Below are 27,482 nucleotides of genomic sequence, written 5' to 3'. Positions count from 1 at the left end.
GGCTGGACCCGACGGCCCTCTGGCCCCTTCCAATTTAACTATGATTCTGTGACTGTATCGCTATTTCCTTTACGGAGAGGTTTTTATACTTGGGATGTTATAGTTTGGTCGTGGTTTTTTTCTTTCAAATTTTGGTTCTTTCTTCGTGTGACATTTCATCTGATTGCATTGTCCGATATATCGCGGATATATTTTGCTCTTTTATTTTGAATGTTTTGTAAGGAAACGGGCTGCCAGCGCTCCAGGCGGCCACCCGCGCCAGCAGTGCTGAGTCACGACTCCTGAGTCAGTGTGTCAGCACGTGACTCCGCCTCCTCCTTTGTCTCCTGACGGGGGGGGAGGGCTCATTTCCTTTGCTGTCTCTGGCACACCCACATGCATACGCACCGCTCCGCCCCATTCGCTTGTCATTGCCCAGGCGAGCCAGCGTGTGCAATCCCTGAGAGATCCTAAGAGAGGTTCTTTTTTAAAAAGAGAGAGGGAAAGGGAGTGGGAGGGAAGCCAAGGGGGTGGGAGGGAAAGCAGGCATGGGCAGCGATGTGAGGAAACAGTCCAGTTAACTTGAGCAAGGAACTCTGCTGCTCTGGTTGCTGCACGGGAAGGGAATCTATTTAGTTAGCACAAACATGGCTGCTGCCGCTGCTGCCTTCAGAGCCGCAAATCGAGCCTTGCTCTCATGTAAGTGAATCAGTTGCCTTTTTTGGAAAAAAGTTTGTTTCAATGCCTATTTATTTTGCTACGGTAATCCCCACTCCTTCTGCCCAGCTCCTCCAGCTCAACGCATGGAAATCGGGAAAGGGTGTGCAGAAGCCCGTTTTCCAGCTAGGTTTGCTAATTGGCTTGGAAGGGGAGCCCGTTGGCCGGCAGGGCATAATTTTGCATTCCCGCCTGTCTGTCTGTCCCCGGCGCACGGGCGATTTCAGTGTGCGAGTGGGCTGGGGGTGGGGGGGACGTTGTGGGAAGGGAGCGCCAGCAGTGGTGTTATGCAAACCGGATTTTGCAGGAGCTCTGCCTGGCTTCTGTTACATAAGGGACTTCTGACCAAAGGCAGTGCTTAGGCACCGAGAGCCAAGAAAGAACAACTAAAACTGTTGCTCATGATCCTGCGTGGCTTAATTCCGGGTGAGTCTGGGGGTTTTTAAAGGTCGGACTGGAGCACTGCTATTACTATAAGTACGTTTTCTGCCCTCTTTGCATACAGAAAACAAAGCAAGCCTGGCTGGTGCTTGCTTGTTCATTTTTCACACTTGCTCGTGTTGCACATCCACCTGAGATGCCCAGAATCCTCCTAAGGGTCGAGGAACGTGTGGTCGGCCTCTGCAACCATTCGTTCGGGGGCGAAAAGAGACCCTCGGCCGTCGCTGCCAGGATCTTGTTACACACGAGTCCGTTGGGGATGAGAGTTGCATAAAAAGATCAGCACTGCAAGCAGGCGCTGCGGGAAGCGGGTTATCCGGCGGGCAGGAGCGTAGGCACCGAAGGCTGCCTACCTGTGCAGCGAGTTTAGAAACTGCAAACTTTCTGAAGGGAGCGATGCGGCTGCTTTGCTGAGACGTGGCCTACCGACCGAAGAGACGAGACTGTTTATTTACTCATTTAGGCTCTTGCGAATGTGATTTGCAGCTCCCTGTAGTGAGTGGCAAGCTCAGGTGGCCAGTGTCGATAGGGTTGAATCCAGGATGGTGCCACTGAGAAAGAGGAAGATTTTTGCGTGCTTGGGGGTTGCAGACGTGCGCAAAAACTTTAGAAGGAACCCCCACCTCCAAGCCTCAGGGTGTAGCCCTCCTTGCAGTATTGTTGACTGTAAGTTCAACAACAAGAATAAGTCGGTGGTGGGGGGAGACAAAGAAAAAATAAGAAAAGAAAAAGGAAAGAAAAATGATAATTGGAGGTTAAGAATAATGGCGCAGCATGTTAGGAAAGGGACTTACCTGGGAAGCAGCTTCTGTGAGAAAGTAACAATATATTGCCTACGTGAACTGTTATCAAACTTATCCATAGACCAAATGTGCCCCAGCAGAGAAGTATCTTAGGTGTCTATCCTGTTGTTAAACTTTTTAAAAATGTGCCTTTATGCCATTTCACACCCTTGATGCCTGTCTTGTATGAATGATGTTTCCCTGCCATGATAAAATTGCAAATGATAAAATTTCAGGCTTCACAATCTCTTCCACTCATAACATTAATTGAAACTTAGCCACAAATGTTGAAAAAAAGACCTGTTAATGTGCAATACGAAATGTTTGGGTTAGTGTCATTAAATTTACAAGTGAAAATGAACTGTTTGAACTACTTTCTTTCAGAGGTTGAGTTCTTAAGCGCAAGTTAAGCCCCCTGCTGCCAAGCTCTCCAGGCAGTCAACTGCCCCAAACTAACTCTCTATGTTTTGGTTTACCGACATTTAGTGTTCATACCACTTTGCAACGTACAAGAATGCAATTCCATGACATGCAAAATATTTTAGATTTTGTGTAACAAGTATTTTCTGTTGAATTTTATGTTCTGGTTGTCACTGAAATGGTCTGAATATGTATGCAAGTTCTCAAGTGAATTGCCATAGCTGCATGAAAGAGCACATGTTTTGCAATCATCAATCCCAGGGTCAGATCCTGAGCATTCTATATGTAACTATTTGTTCTGACTGTAACATTCCTTTTTAAAGATGTGTCTCACATCTGGAGCAAGACAGTTCATTCTAATGTGGCATTTGTACCTTTTTCTGCTGTATGTTTAGGCTGGGCTTAAGAGAGGAAAGCACTGATCTAAATGGAGCAATGATCAAACTGTGTAGGGTAGTTTCTTACGTGTTTTCATATGAAGGAAATGTTCACTGGAGCCCTCCGTCGACAGACCCCAGATCTATCCAGTCCAGCATTCTTTTCATACAATAGCCAGCCCAGGAAAACTCCCACGCATTCATGGGACACTCAGAAGCGGGACATGAGTCCAACAGCACTCCCCATTCCATGTTCCCCAGCAACTGGTGTTCACAGCTGTCGGATGGGTTACCACAATAGCCTTCTCCACGGATTTGTCCTGTCTGCTTTGTCCCGCCGGTCCCGTCCACAAACAGTGGCCATCACGACTCCTCCTGGAAGAGAATCCCAGACTTTGCTATGCTTTGCGTGTTTGTGGGGGAAGTTTCCAGAGAGGTAGGAAATGAGCTGTGTGCTAACTGCATTTTGCTTTCTCTGCTTAGTTGCAAAGGGCAAGTGCTGCAGTCAAGGGAGAGTCCAGCTGCATGCCAGATGGCAGTCAACAGCAGCGGCTGTGCAGGCCGCCAAAGCAAAGCCTCAGGTCCAACCTGAAAAAAGGTAGGAAGCATCTCTGTGGTGTTCGTCTGTGCGCAGCCTGATGGAAGTGTATGGGTGGGTTTAGTTTGGCTGTGTTCGGCTCACCATGCAGAACCTGGAGTCCCAAGCAGGCAAGGAAGGAGGGCTCCTGTTGTTTTCTTCCTACCAATTCTCCATTTCTTACCTCTGCAAAGAGCCGGCCAGCATTCTGCGCTCATGGAATGTCCTCACCCTTCGTCAAGCTGTTCTTGGCATGGTTACACCTTTTTAGTTTTTTTCCTGCTGAGGGTGCAAACCTGTGCATGCTTAGACAAAGGAGTCTGACCATTCCCAATGATGTGTTCCCCAGCTGTGCATCCCTAGACCATATTTTTGGTCTAAACATGCATAGGATCGCACCCTATATAATGGATGTACTTTGGCAAACCTTGGGGTTTCCCTAGGCCTGCTGGCACCTCCCTCTTGCTCGTGGGTGGTGCCGTTTGGCTGCATAAATATAAAAGGATCCTTTTGCGTGCCAGACACTGGAGCCACTGCCTTCTGTTCAGTTATCATCCATATTTATTTGAATAATTTATCAGTTTTCATTAAAGAATTTCAGGGTAGAAATTTATGTTAACAATAAATTCTGAAATAGGATCCACAATCAAACAAGAAATCTGAAATATACCCATAATTAGATTGCAGGGTGTGTATGTGTATTGATGCTTTCTTTCTTTCCTACATTATATTCTGCCTTTCTTCCTTCATGGAGCTCAAGGTAGCCAATGTGGGGTTAATGACAACTTAAGTAGAGCCATGTTGGATCAGAGCAAAGTCCAGCATTCTGTTCACACCGTAAACCTTTAGATCAGGAGTGGGAACTGTATGACCTTCCAAATATTAATGCACAGTAACTTGGATCATCCCTCACCATTGGCCTTGATGGCTGGGACTGATGGGAAATGCAGTTTAGAGGGCCATGCATTCCCCACCTCTGCTTTTGATCATGCCCTGGCAATATGTCAGTGGATTTGAGTGACGATTTTATATGAAGATCTTCCATTCTTTCATAAAATGTTGCAGCTGGTATTTTGGATGGCTGCTAGCCGGACAATAAAATATTACGGCTTTATAGCATGGGAAAGATGGGATGGGAGGTGTACATTGTCTGGATCAGTCATAAGAACCATAGGTGGTCATCTTTCAAGTAAACACTGAGGCTTCTGCTTGCCTTTGGAAAAGCAGCAAGGTGGAGCTTTATGTCTTCACAAAATCACAAGGTGGAGTTGTGTCAAACGTAGCCTCCAGGTTGATAACATGAACCAGAAGATCTGAACATACAGCACCAATTCTGGCCCTCTTGCACTGGCTCCTGGTATGTTTCCAAGTCCAATTCAAGGCACTGGTTTTGACCTACAAAGCCTCAGGTGGCTCAGGACCACAATACCTGATGGATCACCTCTCCCAGCATGGCCCTACCCATATACTATGTATCTAGGGTCCTCCTCCAGGTGTCGCCTCTGAGGGAGACTTGACAGGTAGCAACAAGGTGGCCATGGAACGTGGGACCCACATTCTGCTATGATCTCGCATTCCTGGCACTCTGACTGCTATCTTTTTGGTGCCAGGTGAAGACCTAATTCTCTCAGGCATTTGGCAGCTCATGATGCTATTGTATCAGGTCTTGATTTTTTTCTTGATTGTTTAAAATTGTTTGTAGGTGATACAATTTTATGTGATATAATTACATGGTTACGGTTTTTATAATAAGTTTTAAGGTTTGAATCTTTACTGGTCAGAGATAGAAACATAGAAACAGAGCGAGTCAGAAGGGGTCTCCCGGGCCATCTGGTCTGACCTCCGGCACCAGCCGGCTCCACTCATGACATGCCCACCATGTGCACGTCCAGCCTATCCTTGAACGCCCTCACCGATGGGGCCTCAACGACCTCTTGTGGAAGCCCTTTCCACACCCTCGGGGTCCTGACTGTCAGGAAGTGCTTCCTGGCATCCAAATGGAACCTGGGTTCCCTGAGCTTTGCTCTGTTGGAACATGTCCTGCCTTCCTCTGCAGGGGAGAACAGGTCTCTCCCCAGCTCCATGTGACATCCCCTCACATACCTGTATGACGCCAACAGTTCCCCTGGAGTCTCCTCTTCTCCAGGCTGAAGAGACCCAGTTCCCTCAGTCTCGCCTCATACCCCATCCCCTGCAAACCGGCCACCAACCTTGTGGCCCTACGCTGCACTGACTCCAACCTGGCTATATCTTTTCTGTAATGAGGGGCCCAAAACTGAGCACAATACTCCAATTGCGGGCGCACCAGAGTCGTGTAGAGTGGTAGTAATACCTCTCTTGATCTAGAAGCCACACATCTGGCTATGCAACCAATCTTTGATCTTTGGCTATTGACAGTAATGGCTGTTGGCAATAATTTAGGGCTCAATCCTATGCTTGTTTAGATAGACAAACAGGCTTAAAACTTCATCACATCCCAGTCAGAATGGGAATAGTACATGTTGAGAGTTATAAGCTTCCTTCCGTCTAAACAGGCTCAAGTTTGTGCTTTCTCCATTGTTTTTTTAATCAGTTGCTGTAGTTTTTGAAAGGGGCCAGATTCTGATGAACTCATCATGCTCTTACAATAGCTGCCTATGCACCTGCTAATTTCAAGGGGTTGTGTATGTGTTGGCTGCACGTGGCAGGGGCTGAGCGGCACTTGCCAGCATGAGACTGACTCATGTTCTTGGGCTGCATGAGCAGAAGCTTCCCTGAATTTAGTGGGCATAGCTCACAGAAATTATATGATGCTGGGGTTCCTGATGGGGCATTGGCAACATGATTCTTGGCTTGCAGGTAGCACCAGGCTCCATTCAATGGATGCCAGGGAGTTACTGAAGTGGGAGGCATTCTATCTGACCCAGTCTTCAGTGTCAGGTATGGAAATAGAAATAGCCACTCACCTGGCATAAAAATGGCTTTCAGGCAACGTATGCAGCACCCTGGATGAGCAGTGCTGGCAGCGGTGACCTGTGCTCTGGTAACCTCCTTTTGGACTGTTGCAATGCACCCTGAGGGGCTGCCCTTGAAGACGGTCTGGATACTTGCTTTGGTCCAGAATAGAGCTGCCAGGTTATTAACGGGGGCCAGCAGATACACCCATATCATGCCAGTCCTACTGGCTGCCCATTGAAGTCTGGGCCCAATTTAAGGTGCAGGTAATGAACTATAAGGCCCTAACGGCTTGTGTCCTGGATACTAAATGAGCGACTTCTTCTCTATGTGCTTACCCACCCCTTGATATCTGAGGCAGAGGTCTTTCTCCAGGAGCCCTCCTTGGAGGAAATTAGGAGGGTAGTTACCCGGAGAAGGGCCTTTTCTGTGATGGCACCCCAACTCTGGAATTTACTCCCCAGAAAGTTTTGCCTGGCACCGTTGCTTTATTCTTTTTGGTGTCAGACAAAGACCTTTTTGTTTTCCCAATATTTTAAGTTATTTGGTTTTATCCTTGATTTTATCATCATATATCGGATGCAGTGTGTTGTGTGTTGTATATGGTTGCTTTGTTTTTTGTTTTTTGTACACCATCCAGAGTCTTCTAATATTGGGATGGAATAGAAAAACTTTAAATACATAAATATTTAAATGCTCAAACTAACATTTGCTCTTCTCTCCCTGCCCCCAAACTAGGAAACCTAAAACAGGGATCTTGATGTTAAACATGGGAGGTCCAGAGACGCTTGGAGATGTCCATGATTTCCTGCTTAGACTTTTCCTTGATAAAGACCTAATGACACTTCCGGTTCAAAAGTAAGAAAGCCCTGATGCCTATCTTTTGGCTAGCAGACATAATGCAGAATTGCTTGCTCTTGGTTTTGAGCCAAGCAGAAGGTCAAACAATGCCATTCTTACAGCCCTGTCTCTGTTTCAGCAAACTGGCACCCTTCATTGCAAAGCGGCGCACTCCGAAAATCCAGAAACAGTACAGTCGGATTGGTGGAGGATCCCCTATTAAGAAATGGACTGCTACTCAGGGAGAAGGCATGGTGAAATTGCTGGATGAAATGTCTCCTCACTCTGGTATGTGAGACCTTAATGATTCTTGTCCAGCTTTTTGTTCTGTAGGAGTTTATCTTTTAAAAGAAGAAAGGATTCAGTCATTTGTAATCTTTTTCAAAGTAGCAATTCAATAGTCTTCCATATCACCAAGCCCACTCAGCTGGAGTCCGCTTGTTTGGAAGCAAAGTAGGTTGTGGGACAGATTTGGGCAGTTGTGCTCTGCATCTGAATTGGGGAGTACCTGCATCCATCAGGGATTCTTGGCAGTATAGCAGGAATAGGGAATGTGGCACCTTGCAGATATTGCTGGTCTGTATGGCTGTGTGGCTCCATCTAATACTGCGATTTATATCTCAGCCTCAGGAGCCACCTTGGCTTTTGCTAACAGCAATTGCCTTAAAAGGGGATCAGACAAATTCATGGAGGAGAAGGACTCTTAGTGGCTACTAGTCCTCATGGTTTGTATTGTTTCCAGGTTCAGAGGCAGTGTGTCTCTCGATACCAGTTGCTGGGGAACATGGGTGAGAAGGTCCTCGAGTGCAGGAGCATGTCCTACCCATGCACTTCTGAAAGGCGCCTGGCTGGCCACTGTGGGAACAGCATGCCAGAGCAGATAGTCCTTTGATCCAGTCCATCCAGGCTCTTCTTATGTACATCTTGTGTTTCTTCTTGAGGCTAATCCATACAATGGGCTGAATCGGTATTTTGAGACTTGCTGTAGTGAATTAAGCCAAAGGTCCATTGATTGAGTTCTCTGTCTGCGCCAGTTAGTCAGACGTGCCTTGTGGAACCTCCTGCGCAGGCCAGGATGAAGATCATAAACTGTGAAGGGACCCAGAAGGTCTTCGGGGAGCCCCGTGCTGATGTTGTCTTCCCCACATCGTGACAGCGTTTCTGGTGGAGGGGATTTTCAGGCACTTCTTCAAAATCTCTAATGAAAGTAATTTTGTTGATGGGGCATGATTGACAGGGGATCCCCCTTGACTGAATTTCTCCCTTCCCCATGTAGATAAGCAGAGGAGCTACCCTCTGCTCCACCCAGCAGTTGTGAAATGCCTGCTTTGAGTAGAGGTCCAAAGATAAGCCAAGCCTAACGGTTTCCTCCTGGGTGTGTTTTCTCTCTAGGCACTGACTCAACATATCATAGAATCCTTGTGGTAAAGCTAAACTCTTCAGGTTAAGGAAGAACCTTCATACTTCCTAATTTTCTGTATATTTTTGTTTTTAACTTGGAAGGGCATTTTGTCTCTCAATTCTCTTCCCCTGCCACCTAATATTGAAAAAACTTGCTAGGTCAATTAGTTTGTAGCTGAAGCAAGATGTGAATAGTGCAACCAAAGCAAAAACAGCAGATCTATTAGAAAAGGCCTTTTCATCAAGGCCTTTTGGCTTAAGCTTAACTGTACATGGCCCTTTGAACATCCTTGCATCTTTAAAATGTTAAAACTGATATAAACTATAAGGTGGAGGCACGACAGCTACAGATTCCCTATTATTCTGCTCATTTAAGCAAGGTTTGATCTGGGACGCAGAATTCAGCTTGCATTTACTCATCCTTTGTTTAGCTAATGCACTGAACTGCAGCACATGATTTCATATAAAGAGGGACCATAGCTCAGAAGCAGAGCACATATTTTCCATGTTGGAGATCCCAAGTTCAATTCTTGACATCTTCATTGAAAGGAGTCAGGTACCAGGTTGCGCAAAGATGTTCAGCTTGAGACCTTGGAGAGCCTCTGGAAAGATTCAGCACTGTTTTACATGCAGAAGATCTAGATTTAATCCTTGTAATCTACAATTTTTAAAAGCTGGGGATATTTTTTTAAAAAGTATTAAATGTATTCACTCCTTCTCATAAAAATAACATTACGGTAGCTAAAAAAAATACAGTACAACTTCTTTACTGTATTTCTGAGAGACTGAGAGAGACTGGGTCTTTTCAGCCTGGAGAAGAGGAGACTCAGAGGGGATCTGTTGGTGACATACAGGTATGTGAGGAGATGTCACACGGAGATGGGTAGAGACCTGTTCTCCCCTGCAGAGGAAGGTAGGACGTGCTCCAACAGAGCAAAGCTCAGGGAACCAAGGTTCAATTTGGATGCCAGGAAGCACTTCCTGACAGTTAGGACCCCGAGGGTATGGAATGGGCTTCCACGGGAGGTGGTTGAGGCCCCATTGGTGAGGGTGTTCAAGGATAGGCTAGACATGCACATGGTGGCCATGTTGTGAACGGAGCCAGCTGGAGCCGGGGGTCAGACTAGATGGCCTGGGAGGCCCCTTCTGACTCGCTCTGTTTCTATGTTTCTAACTTGAAAACCCAGCCTTGATGAAAACGTTAAAAACAGAGCAATAATAATTAATTTTAAAGCAACTAAAATAAAAACACAATGGAATCATGATCATGAAAATCAATAAAGAGCATCTCGCTATTGAAACCTCCCTTAGCAACTCTTGTATGCCACAGTTCTAGTAGATAGAAACATGTTTGAATGCAGGCAGAAAGAGAGAAAAAGAGAGTGACAGCCTAGCTTCCTTTGTCAGGGAGTTCCAGAGCTAAGAAGACCCTCTCTTATTTTCTCCCAAATATGCCTCTGATGGTGGTAGGACCAAGAAGAAGACCTGCTCCATAGATCTTACAACTCGGACACACTTTTATGGGAGTTACCAGGAGATGTGGAGCAAGATCTCCAACTCGTTCCTTGGAGAATCACTGTCAGTCAAAGAAGACTGCACTAGCGAGTTCTATATATAGTAATTTTATGTACAGAACAAGGAAAAAATCCTGATTATGGCTTCCTGTTGTCCATCATCTGGAGCTGATTTTTTTTCTTTTGCTATATGGCTTCTTTAACTTCTGACGTTTCCCCCTTTCGAGCCAAACGAAGAGGGGTGTGCTGAACAGGCCTGCCTTATACATCACTTGGTTGCAGCATCCATTGATGTGTGGCTCAGCCATTCCAGATCAAAACCGCTGACAGAGCTTTGATGTCTCTTCAGATGTAATGCTTTCTAATGGATTCGGTGCTTGCAGGTTTTCAAGTGGTAGGCAATGCCCGCGCCTGCAGGTTTCAGCAAAGGGTCTAGTGGGTAAATGCATGTTTGTGGTACAGGGAAGCAAACTTCACATCTTTCACAAAAAACCCCTTACTTTGGCAAGCAAGTCAGTTGCTTTTTTTTTTTTTTAATAACATTAGTCTGTTAAAGAGGCTGGGGACTTGGAGCATTAAGTTAATGGTTTTGGGAGTGTTATCTGCTCTTGTCAGACCTCATCACTCTCTCTTATTTTACAATGTGTTCTCCCGAGCGAAAGCTGCCCTGTCTTTATCTATTTGGACATCCTTTGCATCTTAACTTAGACTCCCTGTTCCGCTCCTTCTACAGTAGCTGCATGCTAATGCTTTCTCTCTCTGTGTATGTTTTCTCTTTTCCCTTTTGCAAAGGAATTACAGGGGTAGCTGAAAGGGGAGCAGCTTTTAGAAGAAATCTTGTGTCTACAAGTCTGGGATTGCAGAAGTATTTGTTGTTTGGCTTGCTATTGATTTACTGCATATGTATACCAGTCCACATCGAACTAGATTCTACAGTGATGAGCAATGCAAAGTTAAAAGGAATAAAAGGAGGAAAAATTCATTAAAAGATTAAACACAAGACCTTAACTGTTCAGCTAGAAAGGCTTCCTGAAGGAAGGACTGAAAACAACACAGAGCTGGTGCCTTCCAGACCTCCTAAGGCAGGATTCCATAAAAAAGGGACCACCACACTGAAAGTTCTTCTCTTGGTGGACTCCAGTTGGCCCACAAGGAGGATGCCCTCCAGTGACGTCAGTGACTAGGTCAGATGGTAAGGATGAAGGTGCTCTCTTGGGTACCCTGGTCCCAAGCTGTTCAGGGCTTTGTACACTAGTACCAAAAACTTAAAACCGGCCCAGTAATTACCAGGTAGCTACAGATGAGTTCATTCTCCAGATTCTTGAGCAGCTCCACATAGACTTTTCCATGCAAATAGTGACCACTTTGCAGTCAGATTTAATGCATATTGAAGTGGAAAATTGCCAAGGAAATCCAGTCACCTTTTACTTTTATAGAGGTAAAAAGGAAGAAGAAAGGGGATTCAGTGGGTTTTCATTTCTCCCAAATACATGGAGGTTAGTCAAAACCACAATCTTAGAAGCTCAGCTAGTGTGTATACCAGCAGTTAGGGCAGGTAGCACCAAGCCCAAGAGGCCACCAGCATGGTTAACGAGCAGTGGCAAGGAAGCTATTGGAGAAAAGAGGCCTTCCTTCCAAATGGCCAAATGAGGAAAGCAGAGCGGAGCTTCAGCTTGCCCAAGGAAGGTGCAAGCCAATAATAAGAGGCACCAAAAGCATCCTGAAGGGAGTATTGCCTATGTTGGGGTGTTTTATATTGTATTTTACAGTTCCAATTTTTCTTGCATTTATTATATCCATCTTTTCTTCCTCTTGTCAAGAACCTTGGTGGCTAACATGGTCCATTTTATTGCATTTTATTGTTGTGAACCTCCTACAGAGCTTTGACTAGGGAGTAATATAGAAGAGTAACACAAATGAATTGGTAGGTTACACGCTTTGCATTCTCAAGGTTGCAACTCTGGTTGAAAAGAGCAGGGGTGGGCAACTTCCAGGCCAAAACGTGGTGGGCCACAACTCCCATCATCTTTTAGCAGTGGCTGTGTTGGCTAGAGCTGATGAGAGTTACTGATCAGAACATCTGGAGGGCCTCCATTAGCCCAACCTTGTCTTAAACATCTGCCCGAGAAGACAGTATTTAAATTGGCAAGGGTTGCTGCCTGAGCGAAGGACAAGAAGCACCTTCCCATTTCTTGTGCAAAATCCAGCCAGATTGGCAGGTACGTCTTAACACAGTGCCGGTGACAGGTTAGTGTCCTCCCCTGCACTGGAAGGCTATCAGGGGGCACAGTGGCACACACAGCGAGGTCTTCTAGTGCCTCACTGCTATTGCATCCACCGCCTGAGGCCGCTGCCTCACACTGCCTCTTGGCAGGGCTGGTCCAGAGGATGGGCGAAAGGTCTGACCTGAGATAGGGCTGCATGGCTGGTTTCCTGGCCCTTCCATGTCACAGCAGCACTATGTTAGCCTTGGCTGAGTCCCAGGTGTGCCTAGCTGAAAATGTGCCACCGAGGAGATGTTTTTCCTCCTCGGGTAGTGAAGCAGCTGTCCTCTCCTTCCAGCTCCTCACAAGTATTACATTGGTTTCCGCTACGTCCATCCCCTGACAGAGGAAGCGATTGAAGAGATGGAGGAAGATGGTGTCGAAAGGGCTATCGCGTTCACCCAGTATCCACAGTACAGCTGTTCCACCACAGGTGAGCCTAAAAGTAGACAGGTTGCCTCTAAACTTCTTAGACTTCGTTTCCTCTTGCAAGGTGGTTTTTCAGCTCTTTTTCTGATTGGTCCAGTAGCTAAAATTTCTGCTAACATCCTTCTTTTGTGTACTTCAGGGAGTAGTTTAAATGCTATTTATCGCTACTATAATGCGAAAGGGGAGAAGCCAAAGATGAAGTGGAGCACTATTGATAGGTGGCCAACGCATCCCCTTCTCATTCAGGTATGCCTTGATTTGGAGAGAAAGACAAAAATGTTCTGAGAAAATGGAGTCTCTTCTTAGAATTTCATTTTGAGTACAAACTGGCCAGATGTGCCCAAGAGTCAAGCATCTGTTGGATCCAAGCAGATGTGACTTGAGAAGCCTTCTCCAGCATTCTGCAACCGCTGAGGAATGCTGACTTGCAACCTAATATTCCTCTCCTTGTACATCCCAAATTCTGTGTTGCGTGTGTGATGTTGTCCCGTGTTCTCCTCTGAATGGTCTTATGGGTAGCTTAGGTAGGAGAATTTGACTGACCTGAGTTTATATAGTGTGCTTGGGGTTGATTGGGATCACATTGCAGTCCCAAGCACAGCTCTCTGCTCACTGTGCAAGGCCACCTGATAAGAGCTGATGGCCCCACTATCTGTGGGGAAGCAGATACACTCTGGGATTCAGGTGGGACTTGAAGGAGCAGCCCATGGTGCTGATCCTATGTTGGGCCTAAGGTTCAGTACTATGGATAGCTCCTACAAATTCAGAGTAAGATGTGGAAGGGATACACCACCCCACTGAGATTGGGGATGGGCAGCTTCTCCTCATGTTTGGCCAACAATGGGAAGAAGAAAGGGGTGACTTCCTAAAGGCTGTCCCAGCAGGCAAATTGCTCCATTGCTCCAGATCTGACTTTGGGTCAAAGGGAATCCATAAAAGCAGTTCCAGGAATAGCAAGAACCAGACAGTTGCATCATCTTGACTGGGTTCCGACAATAGTATAATTGGGTTGTTGAAATATGAGCTAGTGTGGTGTCTGAACCCAGCCATGCTAACATCTCTAAAGAGAACCTATGGCTTGTTTGGGGGTTGTGAACTGTGGATTATGTGCCACGGTTGTTATCCTGGCTAGGTTCAACATGACAACCTGTTTTCCAACAGCAACCCTCTTTTCAACAACAACCCACACTCCACCCTTAAGTGTTGCCTGAGCCCTTTCATTGAATCAGACCATTGATCCATCTAGCTCCATACTGTATACTGGGAATAATGGGAACTGTCTAGTGTCTTCGGTAGAGCTCTTTCCCCATTCCAATCTGATCTTTTCAGCTGGAGATGCCAGGGATTGCACTCCACTGAAAGCACTGTGGTTCCCCAGAGTTGTTGGACCACAGTTCCCATCATTCCTTACCATTATCCATGTTGTTTTAGGATTATGATGAGAGTTGTAATCCTGCCTCTGAGGACCTGAGGTTGATGGAAGTTGCTTCCATGGAGCTGTCTTCCTTCCTTAAGAACCCTGGAATGACAAAGGATTAGTGTTATTCGCCTACACTGAACACATTGGAGTTATGTCCTTGTGTTGGCTCTTCTCCAGGGAGGGCAACAAAGATGATCCGGGGACTGGAAGCAAAGTCCTGTGGAGGAGAGACTGAAAGCACTGGGCAAGTTTAACCTTGAAAAGAGAAGACTGAAGGGGTTATGATAGCTCACTTCAAGTGCTTGAAAGGTTGTCACATAGAGGAGGGCTGAAATTATCCCGGAGGTCAAGACACAGAATAATGGGCTCAAGTTGCAGGAAGCCAGGTTCCTGCTGAACATCAGGAAGAACTTCCTGACTGTTAGAGCAGTACAGCAGTGGAACCAGTGACCTAGGGAGGTGGTGGGCTCTCCCACACTAGAGCCATTCAAGATACAGCTTGAGGAGTCCTCTGTTGAGGGGGTTGGACCTGATGACCTGAGTGGCCCCTTCCAACTCAGATATTCTGAATCTATTCTCTATTTATTTGTAGTGAAGTTGGTCAGTATTTGAAGACACCTCCTGCAGTAAGAACCAGGCTCTGTACGCACAGTAACCCACCCCTGCCCCTGTAAATTACATTGTGTGTCTTGGGTTGGTGAAGACTCACCTGTTTGCTTGTGCCCAGCACTGAAACCTACCCACGCGGCACCTGAAATCACGTTCAGGACCTTTCACCCCCTGAATTTTCAGGAGGCATTGCCTGTATTCTTTCAAACTGATTTTTGCTGTTGCAAGGGCTAGAAACTTTTTTTAAAACAATCTGAAATCAGAGAGATGAAAGTTGATTCTCCATCCTACGCCAGATTAAGTTTCTGTGCAGTATCATCATGGAATGGATGGTTACATGACCTGAGAGGAACTGTTCTTCAGATCAACCCATGAATGCTACTGAAGTAACCAGATCCTGGGTTCTAACTTGATTTGAGTTTCAGTTCTCAAGGGATAAATGAAGCAGGTATCAAACAGACAAATGGGCAAAGGGAGCAAGTTCATAGAATTTGGGGAGAGTCCAGAGTTTCACACAGCCAAAGGAAGCAGAGGGGGCTGTATCCCAGCAAGAACACTCATGCTCTGCAAGCAAGGGGGTCGGGATTGATTTGCCATTTTCTGTGGGCAGAGTATGACTTCCCAGAAAAGTGTGTGTGTGTGTGTGTGTGTGTGTGTGTGTGTTTAAAGAATGTTTGCTTGCAAATGCCTGGCCTCATTTGAGCATTAGAGTCATGATTAGGGAAAATGGTGGTTGACTCTCAGTTTTCCCAATCTTTCTTTCCAGTGCTTTGCAGACCACATACAGAAGGAACTGGGCCTGTTTCCACCCGATAAGAGAAAAGATGTTGTTATCCTTTTCTCTGCCCATTCTCTGCCCATGTCTGTGAGTAACAGCAAAAATTTCTGCAGCCTGTGCTTTATAAACCCTCCCTCCTGGTGTTTGTGGGTTGTGTGTATGTGTGTGGAACAGAGCTAGGATTTGACCTGTGCACCGCTTCTGTGTAGTGATGGTAATGGTAGTCTGTGACCAGCGTGGAAGCGACTGTCAACAGAAGTAGGAGCTGGCCTGCCTTTAGGGCTCTGGCTGGGCTGGGCCACCTCTGCCAGGAATAAAGGGGGGGGGGGTTCCTGCTGGAGATCCCTAGTCTGGATGTGAGGGAGCAGTGCTCCCCTGCCAGATGTGGCCTCCCCTTGGTCGGAAGCTGCAAGGAGTGACCGGCCCAGCCCGCCCTCTGCATTCCAAGGTCCTGCTGGACATGCACCGCATGCAGGGGTTTTAGCCTCCAGAGCAGAACCTCTCTGAGCCAGAAACTGGTTCTTTAAGACGCTGTCGCGATGTGGGGTCTGCATTCCAGTGATAGGTGCAGCCAAAGGCGAAAGGGCTTGGCTGGAACACCACCCTTCACGCTTTTACTGCTCGTCATGAAGCCTGAAGAGAGGGCATTTCAGACCTTTTGAATGAGGGAACGACGGCTTGAAAGCTGGAAAATGGCCACACTAGCAGCATTTTGGAAGAAAGGTGCTTGGCCAGGGTAGAGTGCTGGCCTCTCATCCCAGGAGGACTAGTTCTGACCCACCCTGTCTTAAAGGACGCAAGTGGTGTAATGTAACCTTGGATGCTCTTCCTTATTTAAAATAACCTGTAAATAATATTTCCAATAGTTCTGTGCTTGTTTTTAACAAAATAGCTTGTCTGGGAGCACTCCAAGACCTACCAGCTAGCTGAGTTTGCTCGATTTACCCAAAACGATCTGGCATCAAAGTGCTTTGGAGGTTCAGAAATGCTGGCTTTCACCCTCCTCCCCCTCCTCCACTTTACTGGTCGGGCTTTGGGGATTTGTGGGAATGTGGTGCCATCTAGTGGTTCTGTACAGCAAACGAAGCTGCAGTCCCAGGAAACAAAGGTAGCCATGTTGGCTTGAAGCACTCCTTGCTAGAGATAGATGCCTCAAAAGCATGCATGGTTTGTGATTTCCAAGCTGGTCTGATAGCGGTGGTCTCAACCCTCAATGTGAATATTGGGTGTGTGCAAATCTCTGTGTACCCACATCTGGTCAGTCCCTGTGGGAACAGAATGTTGGGAGTAGGCGATTCTTTGTCCTGGTCCAGCCAGTCTGTTCTTCCATTCTTAACCTGCTTGGGCCAGAAAATGGGCCACAGGTTCTGCTCAGTGCTTCCTGGTAAGGCCTCCAGGACAAGTGAAGAAGAGAGTGTCTTTTCTGTGTCTCATCTTCGTGGAACACCCTACTACAGGAGGTGTGTGTGACTTGCGCCCATGTGGCTTTTAAATAGGCCTTAAAAAGCCTGTGCCAATCTGCTTTTAAAGGACTAAATACCAGTTTTATGTGATAGATGGGAGTTTATAAATGGGAGGTTTTGCTGTTGCTTTAAATGTTCTTTGCTGCTATTTTCATTAGTTGTGCTTTATAAAACAACAATGCTTTAAATATGAGTGCAATGCTCTGTTGCCTGAGGCATGCTGGGAGTATAGGATTTTTTTCCCCCTGCATAAAAAGCAGGATTGCAACCTCAGTAAGGCAAGTCAGGGAAACCCTTTGATGTTCATGTGCTGCTGCAGATTAGGAGCAGGAAATGTTCGATGGTGGTTGCATTATTCCCAAAGGAGTCTTGGTTGAAGAGTCCGTGTTAGCATTTTCCTTCTTTTTCTGCCTCAGGTGGTCAATCGTGGCGACCCATATCCGCAAGAGGTAGGAGCTACTGTTCAGAGGGTAATGGAGAAGCTCAATTATTCCAACCCATATCGGCTTGTATGGCAATCCAAGGTATGTGATCTGAGGGGCTTTCACCACCGCCTCCTTCAGCAATCCAGATACATTCTGCTCTTGATTCTAACATCTGCTCAGTCCATGTTCACCTTTGACTGCATCAGCAATGGTTAAGAATCATGTTAGACATTGCACTCCGTTAAGTAAAGTAAAGGTAAAGGTTTCCCCTTGACATTAAAGTCCAGTCATGCCCGACTCCAGGGGGCGGTGCTCATCTCCATTTCCTAGCTGGGGGAGCCAGCGTTTGTCCGCAGACAGTTTCTGTGGTCATGTGGCCAGCATGACTAAACACCCAAGTGCACAGGACGCTGTTACCTGCCCACTGAAGCGGTACCTTTTTATCCACTTGCATTTGCATGCTTTTGAACTGCAAGGTTGGCAGGAGTTGCACTCCATACTGAAGTGAAAAAGTCCCTGCCCCAAAGTCTTGCATTTCGAGGTGCTTTCCTTTAGGACAATCCTGTGGTACTGTTCCCCTGAGACTTTGCTGCAGTGCAGCTAAATGGAGTGCACCCTTGGCTGCTGAAATACATTCCGCCTGGAAATGTGTATTTGGAAGAAGGCCCTTCATCCCTCACATGTTAGCCTTCTGCATGACAAGAGCTCCTGACCTGTGGGTGTTGGCAGATCTATGATGAGCCATCGCCATCGCCATCAAGAAGGCTGCTGGGTCGTGCATATGACCTTCATATCCTACCTGTAGTTCCTTCTTGTTCGCCTTGTGTGACTTCTTCTTTCTGTATAATTGCACATATATTGCTGGTCTGCATAAATAGCCATGAAGTTGGGCATGGTAAACATTTCTCTCTCTCTCTCTCCCTCTTTGTTGTAGGTTGGCCCTATGGCCTGGTTGGGTCCACAGACAGATGAGACTATCAAAGGGCTTTGCCAAAGGGGAAAGAAGAACATCTTGTTGGTTCCAATCGCATTTACCAGTGACCACATCGAAACACTCTATGAATTGGACATTGAATATGCGCAGGTCTTGGCCAATGAGGTAAAGCATCACTATTGCTCTCCGGTGGCATTCTGGGCAGAAGAGGCCGAAACCTGTACTTCTGAGTCACAGTCTCCTCCAGTTGGTGCCCTTTGGATGTGTTGGACTACACCTCCCATCATTCATAGCCAGCAGGGCCAGTCCAACACATCTAGAAGGAACTAGGATGGGGAAGGGCACATGGAAAGCTAGCCCCCTGGAAGTCGGTCCTGTCAAACAGACTTAAAATTGTAGAGTAGATCAAGTGCCCGATTTGGATCATATGCATAGCATGTCAGGAAGGGGGTTCGAGTCTCCAGCTTTCCACATTGGGGTCCCTGTTCCTACACTGGAGTAAAAAAGGGCACACGTATGTGAAGTCTGATTTGGCCCCGGGCAAGCCTATTTAGAGCTGAGCTGTATACACTGACAGCTCCCTTTTCAGCCATGTCTGGCTTGCACGATTAGGGATGTACAGGAGATCTGGGGGTGGGAATCTGTGGAATTCCCTGGGCTTGGCTCCCCAGGCGCCCGTCCGCTTTGCAGCGGCCCCAAGGCCAGGTCCCTGGCAAGTGTGCCCGGCATTCACGGGCACTTGCCAGGGATTGAGCCCCACACGCTGGGCAAGTGCCGCCTCTCTCCCTTGCAGGCCACTGCCAGCGATAGTGGGCTGGAAAGGCTGGCTGCGAGGAACAGTGTCTCGCACCTGCTCACAGCGGCCCGTTTTCGTGGCCTGCAGCCATTCCTGACGGGAAGGTTTCTGGTTGCACAACGGGTGGGGGGGGCCACGAGTGCTCACGGACTTCTTGGCTCGGCTCACTTTGCAGGACCAAGCCAAGCATATGAGGAAGTCCACGGGCGCTAGAGGGATAGAGTCCAAAAGGGTTGCTCCCGACCCAACTTAAAAAGTTAAAAACCAGCATAAAGGTGTGATTTGTTAAAGGTAAGAGGGTCTCGGCATGTGACATTCTCTGCTGACCCCTGGCACTTCCCTCCAGGATGCTCAGGTGAAGGATCAGGCTGCCGGTACAGATGTAACCCTTTCATGCCCAAGGTGTTGGTTGGATGTGGCCGCTAAGTATCCAGAGTGGATTGTACACGAAAAGAGGTTGAAGTGCTTACCTGCACTTGCAAAAATTGCTGTGGGTGGATGGATGGGTTTTGGACAAACATTTGGCAGGGGGAGCCATTTTCTCTAGTCTGGTCCCACAACAGTCTGCCCACCCATGTCTGTCTGTCTATCTGTCCATCCATCCATCCATCCGTCATTCATTCGTTCGTTCGTTCGTTCACATATTTATAGGCCACCTATAACTACCAAAAAACCTTCCTAGGTGGCTTGCAAGATATTACACACACACACACACACACACACAAAACGAGAACCTGTTAAAACACTTAAAAGATAAGATAAAAGATAACATCACAATAGCAATATAAAAAGGCCACAGCATTCAGAAGGGCTAAGTATTACCAAGAAAAAAAATTAAAGATGTGTCTTTGCCTGGTGCTGAAAAGAAAATAAAGATGGTGCCAGGCGAATTTCTCCAGGGAGGGAGTTCCAGAGATGGGGAGCAGCAGTGGAAAAGGCTCTTTGCCTAATTGCCACCCCTCTCACCTCCTTGCCTCTCACAAGAAGGGCCTCCTGAGCTGATCTAATTTGCGGAGAGCTTCCCTTGTTACAGATTTGGCCAGGGCCGAGTTTTTCCACATGTTAATTCCAGTATTTAGGAAGCCTTTAGTTGTCAGTTAACTATTAATAGCTATTTAATACTCAAAACTGTTGAAGACACTTCAAACAAAGCATACATCAAAAACCGTTTCAGGTAAATTGAATGTTAGCTTTGCACTAAAGAGGTAAGGGAGAAATCCTTTTGATCTGTTTTATTTTTATTAGAAATATACTTATTTATTTATTAAAACATTTCTGTGCGCCCCATTCACCGAAGCCTCGGGGCGGCTCACAACATTAAGTTAAAATACAAACATTAAGTTAAAACATTAACATAATATTAAGTTAAAATGTTTGTAAAATACATTAAGTTAAAATACAAAACATTAAGTTAAAATACAAAAATAACAATATAAAATAAGTCGCCCTGACCAGATACCTCACACCAAAATATTAACTGAAATATTAAATATTAACTGAAACACTATTTTTGTAAAAAAAGAGCATTGCTAAACTTTCCTAGATCTTAATACTGCAGTTGATCTTAGCCGAATGGTAGAACAGGAAGTAGCATTGCCTGAACGTTCCTTGTTTTTAGTTTTCTAGTCCTTGTTTTGACCTTACACCTTCAGACAACCTTGTGTGAGGGTAGGAGGTCTGACGAAGAGCGCCCACTGGGACGGACTACCTGCACAGTCAGGGGACAAGCATTGCAATCAGCCGCATTAGGATCCCACTGGAGTCCTTTGTGTTGGGATCCTTTGTGTTGCGAGTCTTTTCTGCTGCCTGCCTGTGTCCTCAGGGGAACACGGCGAGGTCACAGGTGGCACTTGGCCAGTGGCACGCTGCCCGGTGTCCAACGACCCAGAAGCTCTTCCCACTTTTGTGACTCTTCCCACTTCTGCCCCCAAATCACGCAAGCTGGGTCTGAGTAAAAACAGAACAACGGACTTGTTCAGCATGCAGGAAACATGCAGGATGGGAAAGAGGGCTGCCTGATGCTGAGCACACACCAGGAAGTCCTTCAAAGAGGCATTCCGTTTCAGTGCTCAAGCAGATGAGTGGCAGAGAACAAGCGGAGAAGAAAACACAGTCCAGCTAGTCCAGCCCTGTGCAAACTGCCTACCTGGTCCTTCGAAGACCCACTAGTCTGTGGCAAAGTGCTCCTGGTGCCTGTGCCAGGTTTAACCCACTTTGGGTTGGGAAAAGCCACACCTGAGTGCCTGCCCTGGAGAAGCCTTGGGCCTGCCTCAGGGTTCCTTGCATCCAGGGACACTCCCTGGCACACGTGTTGGAAGAGAAAGACTCCCACTTCCCTTTCTCAGTGAGGTATATCTCCAGTGATTCTTCCCTGCATGCACTGGGTGGACTCTATTGTGTAACTGTTGACTGGGATGGATGCTCGGAGGTTCCTTTTGTCCAGTCACCTGGGCAGTTTATTGTTGAATAGATCAGCCAGGTGAGTGTGCTTGGCCTACAGATGACCCCAGCCAGGGCATCTGCATTGGCAAGGGGGGAGCGGGGACATTCTGTCTTCTAGACCTGGGTAGGCTGGAATCTGGCTGGCCTAGGTACTCCAGGCCAACCACAACAGCCCTGAACGCCCCAAGAGTAGAGCTCAGTTTCCCATTCAGTCTTGAATAGGTTGTTCAGCTGATTGATGCACAAGCCTTGTGAACTTCTAGTAAGAACCCCCTTCGTTCTAAGAGCTCATAATTGTGGGATGATGACCTCCTAGCCAATATCTGCTGTCCCATAAATGACAGCTCATGGTTCTAATTGTATTATTATGACCAAATTTTCTGAAAGAGCAGAACACATGAAAATATGGCTTATACCTGTCAGGCTTGATGAAATCAGTTATGGACCATATGTTTGAGAAGGTCACTTCCTTCTCAAAATTTGTTAATGACATCTGTCTATACTTTTTTAGACATCTGTATAGGAAACTTTTTGATGTGCATAGCTGTCAAAATATCTTTTGCTCTTCGCTGATGAGCAAAAACTTGAATAGATTTTTACCTTCCTCAGACAGCTCTTTGGCCCAAGGTTTTGGCTTAATATTTTCCCTGGATATAATCCAGGTTGCCTCAACAACTGTGTGTTGGTGGGACATGTTGTCAGTCTCCCCCAAATTTATTTATTTATTTAGGACATTTATAGGCTGTCCATCACTTGCATCTTTGGACGGCCTACAATATAATCTAAATCCTAAACAAAATAAATTAACTATACCATGACTTAATATATAAAATAGAATAGTTAAAATAAGTTAAATAAATAAATATGCAATTAAAATCGATTAACATTAAAATATTGGTTAAATAAAAAGGTCTTGACCTGGTTCCGAAAAGCATATAATGATGGCACCAGGCGGACCTCTCTGGGGAGCGCATTCCATAGTTGGGGTGCCACTGCAGAGAAGGCCCTCCTCCGGGTACTCCAAATTCCTTTTGAACTTTTTGGTGTCCTTGGTTGTCTTCCCTTTAATGCAATTACTGCTTTTTACTTACATATATTTTTCAACATTTCAGTGTTTTATCATTACACATTTGGCATTTGCATCTCATAATGAAGCACTCAGTCATGTTTCAAGAAAGGCAGGTTAGCAATTTCTCAGGAACTTTCCCAGCAAGTCCAACAATTTCCAGGACGCCATGTGACTCGGGACAGAAACCGTGTGGTTTGGCTCATGAGATTTCAACGCTGAAAGTTTTGCAGGGCAACAGAATAATGGACTGGAGGAAATGCTTCCTTCTGGCATTCTACTAATGTAGTAATCGAGACTATTTCTTAACTCTGCATTCAGCTGCCTCCCTGCTTTGTCCTCGAAGGACACACATTTGGCATAGGGCTGTGGCTGTAGCCCAGCCAAGTCATACTTCTGTCTTAACCATTTTCCTCGTCTCCTTCTCCAGTGTGGAGTTGAAAACATCAGAAGAGCAGAATCCCTGAATGGGAACCCACTGTTTGCCAAGGTAATTACACTCCAACCAAAATGGAGCATTTGCAAAGGAGCCTTGTGCTCCCCGGGTGCCTGTATTTCAGCCACCGGGAGTGTCCTAAGGGGCATCCTCGTTTTTTGGCACCTCCTCAGCCTTCTTCAGTCCTGTGGGGATAAAAAGAAATCTGAAGCAGGTACATCCGGATAGCGCAAAGCTGCTGACCCTCCATTTTGGTCAACCTCTCAGGGCCAGCTTTCCAGTGGTGGGTGGGAGCAAAGGCAGAAGGAACAAGGCCAAAATACTAAAATATGAGCATGCTTTGGCTTAAAACTTAATGGATGGAGCAAGGAATGTGCTCAGAGTGAAGAGTCCAAGACCCCCTCTGATGGTGGTTTCTCAGAGATTCCAGTTATCAGATAACCCTTTGAGTTTTCTTGTTTTCTATTTGTTTAATCCTCCCACTTTTAAAAGGATGGTTGCATATATCTTAGTAATTCCATTAGTCAGAAGAATAATAAAAATGAAATATGTCTTTGTGGTTACATGCAAGCTGGGGTGTATTCACTATTTGATTGAAACAAACTGAAAAATCTACATGAATGAGAAAATGTTTACTTACTCTGTGGTTTTTTCAAACCAAAACCAAAGATTTGTGGCACCCCCCCAAAAATAACAAATTTATTTTTATTTTTATTTTATTTATTTTTCGATTTATATCCTGCCTTTTTCCTACAAAGAGCTCAAGGCAGCTTACATCTCCTCCCCCATCTTATCCCCACAACAACATCCCTGTGAGGTAGGTTGGGCTGAGAGTCTGTGACTGGCCCAAAGTCACCCAGTTGGCTCCATGGCTGAGCGGGGACTAGAACCCAGATCGCCTGAGTCCCAGCTCCATGCTCTTAACCACTACACCACACTAGCTCTATTGTGGATGATAGCTTATTTTGTCAGCAGCCTATGCAGGTAAGTTTCTTCATGGGACTCATGCATTTCCACTCCATTTAGTTAAACTTTCCCCCTTGTAAAAAAAATAAAAATTAAAAAAATCGGCTTGGAATAACACTTTACAGGTGCTCTCTAAATGTGATAGCATCACTTACATACACTCTGGCTTGCCTAATGCTGTTCCCTAAATTGCCTTTTCAGGCTTTGGCAGACCTGGTCTACTCGCATCTCCAGTCAAATGAAATATGCTCCAAGCAGTTAACCCTCAGTTGTCCACTGTGTGTGAATCCCACCTGCCGAAAGACAAAGTCATTCTTTACTGGTGAAGAGTTGTGAGTGCGCCATTGCAGAGGGAGAACCCCGGCAAGTTTGCTGGGGTGATTTTGCAGATTCTGCAAAGCCGGACCGTTTACTCGGCTTTCCCTTGCAGGCCGGCTTAATCTATGCTTTGCCTCCTGTGTGAAGCGAGTCCTGGGTGGGGTTTGCACTAGGATTAAGGAGGAATGAATTTCGAATGCTTTTTCTTTGTCTGTTGAGGGAACTTGCTTTGGAAGGGATGCAACATTTGAAGGGCTTCATTCTTTGGGTTGTTGAGAATGCTTGTCTTCCTATAATCTGATAGGCAGCCAGGGACTCTTGGCACTCCAGAGCATCAAGCCAGCGATCAGCTGCTTTATGAGCAGCACATGCCAGAGGACATTCTGTCCATTACACTGATTCCACAGTGCTGTTGTGTAAGGGACTGGTGGAAACGTGCAAGAATTGGGTCTTCAGAGTGGCTGGATACAGTTCTAGAGGGACTACTCCAAAGATTTTGGTCAGAGGGTTGCAATACAGATGTTCTTGCAGAATGCTCTTCATATACACTTGTCTTTACAGCATTATGCGAGTCCTTCCAAGTAAGTTACTAATATTTCTTTGGGTTTAAAAAAACAAACTAAGCTCTGTAGCTAACATGCTTGCCAGCCTGTTGCTGTGACTGATTTGTTTCTGAATGGGTTTTGAAGATCAACTGACACATCTAATATATTTTTTAAAAATAGCATGTATATATTTTTTTAAAATTCTGGATTTCTTTCATGTGGGTTTCTGCGCCCCATTACCAAATGCAGAATTGATTCTGCAGTAGCATAGCAGGTCACAACTCCTTGGACAACGGAGTTACCCAGACAACGTTTACACAGTGTCATTTGTTTTCTTTCTGGGGAGTTCAGTCTTGTGTGATTTCCATGTTCGTATGAAGGTAAAGAGTTGTGGGGGGTTTTTTGTCCTGGGAAAGCATAATGTGAAAAATGATCCCGACTTCTAGTTTGGGGCACCATTGTTGTGAGAGGACAATTGCCAGGTCAGCTAGCAGAGGGCCGAGGTACCTCAACAACTTCTGGGTGAGAGTGATCGAAATACTTCAGGTGTACAAAATGCTTGCACCTAGTAGTATCAGCGGAGACTGGCTGCAGTTGACAACACCTTCTGTGAGCAAGTTGCATGGGTGATCTTCTCATCTGAAACCCTGACGTGTGAATATGTTGCAGTACCGAAGAATTACTCAGCGAGGGTTCATAGGCACTGGCAACTGCCCACCATCCATAAACAGATGGAGCTTAGGCACACATTAACAGCAGCATGTAGAATGTGGTCCATTGCTCAGTCAATAGGGATAATGAGAAAATAGAGACAAGTCGCTTATATTGCCCATTGAATGCCTATAGTCTCCATGTAAATTGTGTGTTGCCTGGGGATGAGAGCAGCCCCAAGAACAGAGTAATGCAAAGCTGCGCAGAACCTAGTCAAGGTGGCCCATTTGTGTCCCTTCCTCGTATCACATGAAGACGAAGCGTGTGCTCCGGGCTTTTGTGAGGAATTCCGTATTGACAGCCTGCATGCCTTCTCCGTGATGCTGCTTATGACCATCAGCGTTTACACGTATACACAGTTCAGCATGCACTAGTCACAAAGATTTTGTGCATGCACATCCTTGCTATGGGTGTTTCATCCTTGCAACTGGAACTGTGCAGAGATGTGGGCTATAATGCTTTCTGGCTCACTGCATCTCATTTACAACTGTAAATGGGTATCATATACAGGCAAGCTGTCAAATTTGCAGGGAAGCTGTCAAATTGGGTAAATGCTGGCATTTTATAGGTAACTCTTACAAGGGAAATTGTTTGCTATGAGGGCTTTTTGATATTTTACACCAGAGCCTGGCAAATGGCCTGTGCAGTAAATGATGGAAATCCCATTTGGACACTTACTTGATAACTATGTTGAGAATTTCCTGTAAATGCCAACATTTTCTGCAATTCTTTCAGGGCCTCTCCTCTCAAGGTACTAAGAAATTCAAGCATTTATAAATGTGTATCAAATGCTGATGCTTTCTGTAATATGCACAGTTTCTTCGTTAATGGGAATGGTTCCAGGAACAAAGAATTGTCCAAGCGGAGGTTGTCATTTCTGTCCAAGATCGGTGCTTCTGTGTGTGGACCCTCCTCTAGGTCACCAGCATTCTGTCCTTCACGGAGGGCTTCCTTCTCTTTGAACAAGTGAGAATATGAGGCTGTTCTTCAGAGCTGCTTTATAGATCTGCTTATCGTTTTCCAGCTGTCAAGCCACTGTGGTTTTTGCGGGATTTCTATGGATGCAAATTGATCTGGATTTAATTCATGTTGTCAATTAAACCCCAAATGATCTATTAGAATGTTTTTTTTAACTTATGGGGAACACACAAGACAGTGGGCAGCAAGCTTGTACATCTTGTTGTTGGCAAGCAGAGGATTATAAATTTTGTTAACTCAGACGAATAAAATGTTGGACTCTGTGTGTGTTTTTGAAGGGTGAGGTGGGGAGAGGGAAGGAGGGTGAGTGCCTTGGCGTGGAATTTGGGTGATGCATGTAAAGTCAGATGGTCGGCCACTGGCTTGCTTAGAGTAGGGGGACTGTAACCTGGCCCTCTGGCTCCCTGAGAACATCAGGCCCTTTGGTCGGGGCCCCGGGTTTGCCTGCCCTGTGCCCAACCCCACTGGGGAGCAGGGAGGGCAGGCAAAGCTCAGCCTGGTGCCTTTCCTTGCAATGGAAAGGTGACCACACAGTGGAGGGATGACGGACGCCCCTGAACTCGGAGGCTTGTGGTCATCCTGTGCAGGGTGGGAAGAGATGATCTTCGGTAACCTGTCTAGCCTGGGGCAGGGAAGGCTTTAGTACCTGGGTTCTCAAACTATGGCCTGTGGGCCGGATCCAGCCCGCCGTACCCATTTAACCGGCCTGCCCCAGAGGGTTTGCAGTTGCCGCGTGCATGCACGGGCACTCGGCTTGCTTGCGAGGAAATGGTTTTGGACTTGCTTGGAGAAAATCGCGTGAGCAAGCTGCTGCCTCGCCCTGCGTGCCCCCGCCTCGCCTTGCCTCGCCGTGCACATGCGTGCACCCCGCCCCCTCACTGGCCCGCGCCCCCCCACTGGCACCGCCTTGGCGGCCCACG

The 27,482-nt window shown here is 46.3% G+C and overlaps 1 protein-coding gene across 2 annotated transcripts; it reads left to right on the top strand.

Moving 5' to 3' along the window:
- Positions 1-514: 514 nt before the first annotated feature.
- FECH (ferrochelatase) lies at positions 515-26,825 on the top strand. 2 transcript variants are annotated; one of them, XM_044431280.1, is made up of 11 exons: positions 515-678; positions 3,200-3,314; positions 6,966-7,085; positions 7,207-7,355; positions 12,545-12,679; positions 12,815-12,921; positions 15,471-15,569; positions 17,362-17,469; positions 18,305-18,469; positions 23,039-23,098; positions 24,212-26,825. In XM_044431280.1, the coding sequence occupies exons 1-11, from the start codon at positions 627-629 to the stop codon at positions 24,344-24,346; spliced, it is 1,245 nt and encodes a 414-aa protein (XP_044287215.1). In that variant the 5' UTR covers positions 515-626; the 3' UTR covers positions 24,347-26,825. The 2 variants fall into 2 exon arrangements, with proteins under 2 accessions (XP_044287215.1, XP_044287216.1); XM_044431281.1 differs by lacking the exon at positions 515-678 and adding an exon at positions 1,023-1,122.
- The last annotated feature ends 657 nt before the right edge of the window (positions 26,826-27,482 follow it).

The sequence above is a fragment of the Varanus komodoensis genome, unplaced genomic scaffold, assembly GCF_004798865.1.
Source record: "Varanus komodoensis strain SLA01 unplaced genomic scaffold, ASM479886v1 scaffold22, whole genome shotgun sequence".
NCBI lineage: Eukaryota > Metazoa > Chordata > Lepidosauria > Squamata > Varanidae > Varanus > Varanus komodoensis.
The sequence above is the reverse complement of the archived record's forward strand: the minus strand, read 5'-3'. Positions and strand labels throughout refer to the sequence as shown.

Excerpts from the sequence above, each read along its gene's own strand:
- FECH (XM_044431280.1), top strand. The coding sequence starts at position 627 with ATGGCTGCTGCCGCTGCTGCCTTCAGAGCCGCAAATCGAGCCTTGCTC. Across the intron at positions 12,680-12,814 it reads GTACAGCTGTTCCACCACAG|GGAGTAGTTTAAATGCTATT; the intron begins GTGAGCCTAAAA and ends TGTGTACTTCAG. Across the intron at positions 15,570-17,361 it reads CCCATTCTCTGCCCATGTCT|GTGGTCAATCGTGGCGACCC; the intron begins GTGAGTAACAGC and ends TTTCTGCCTCAG.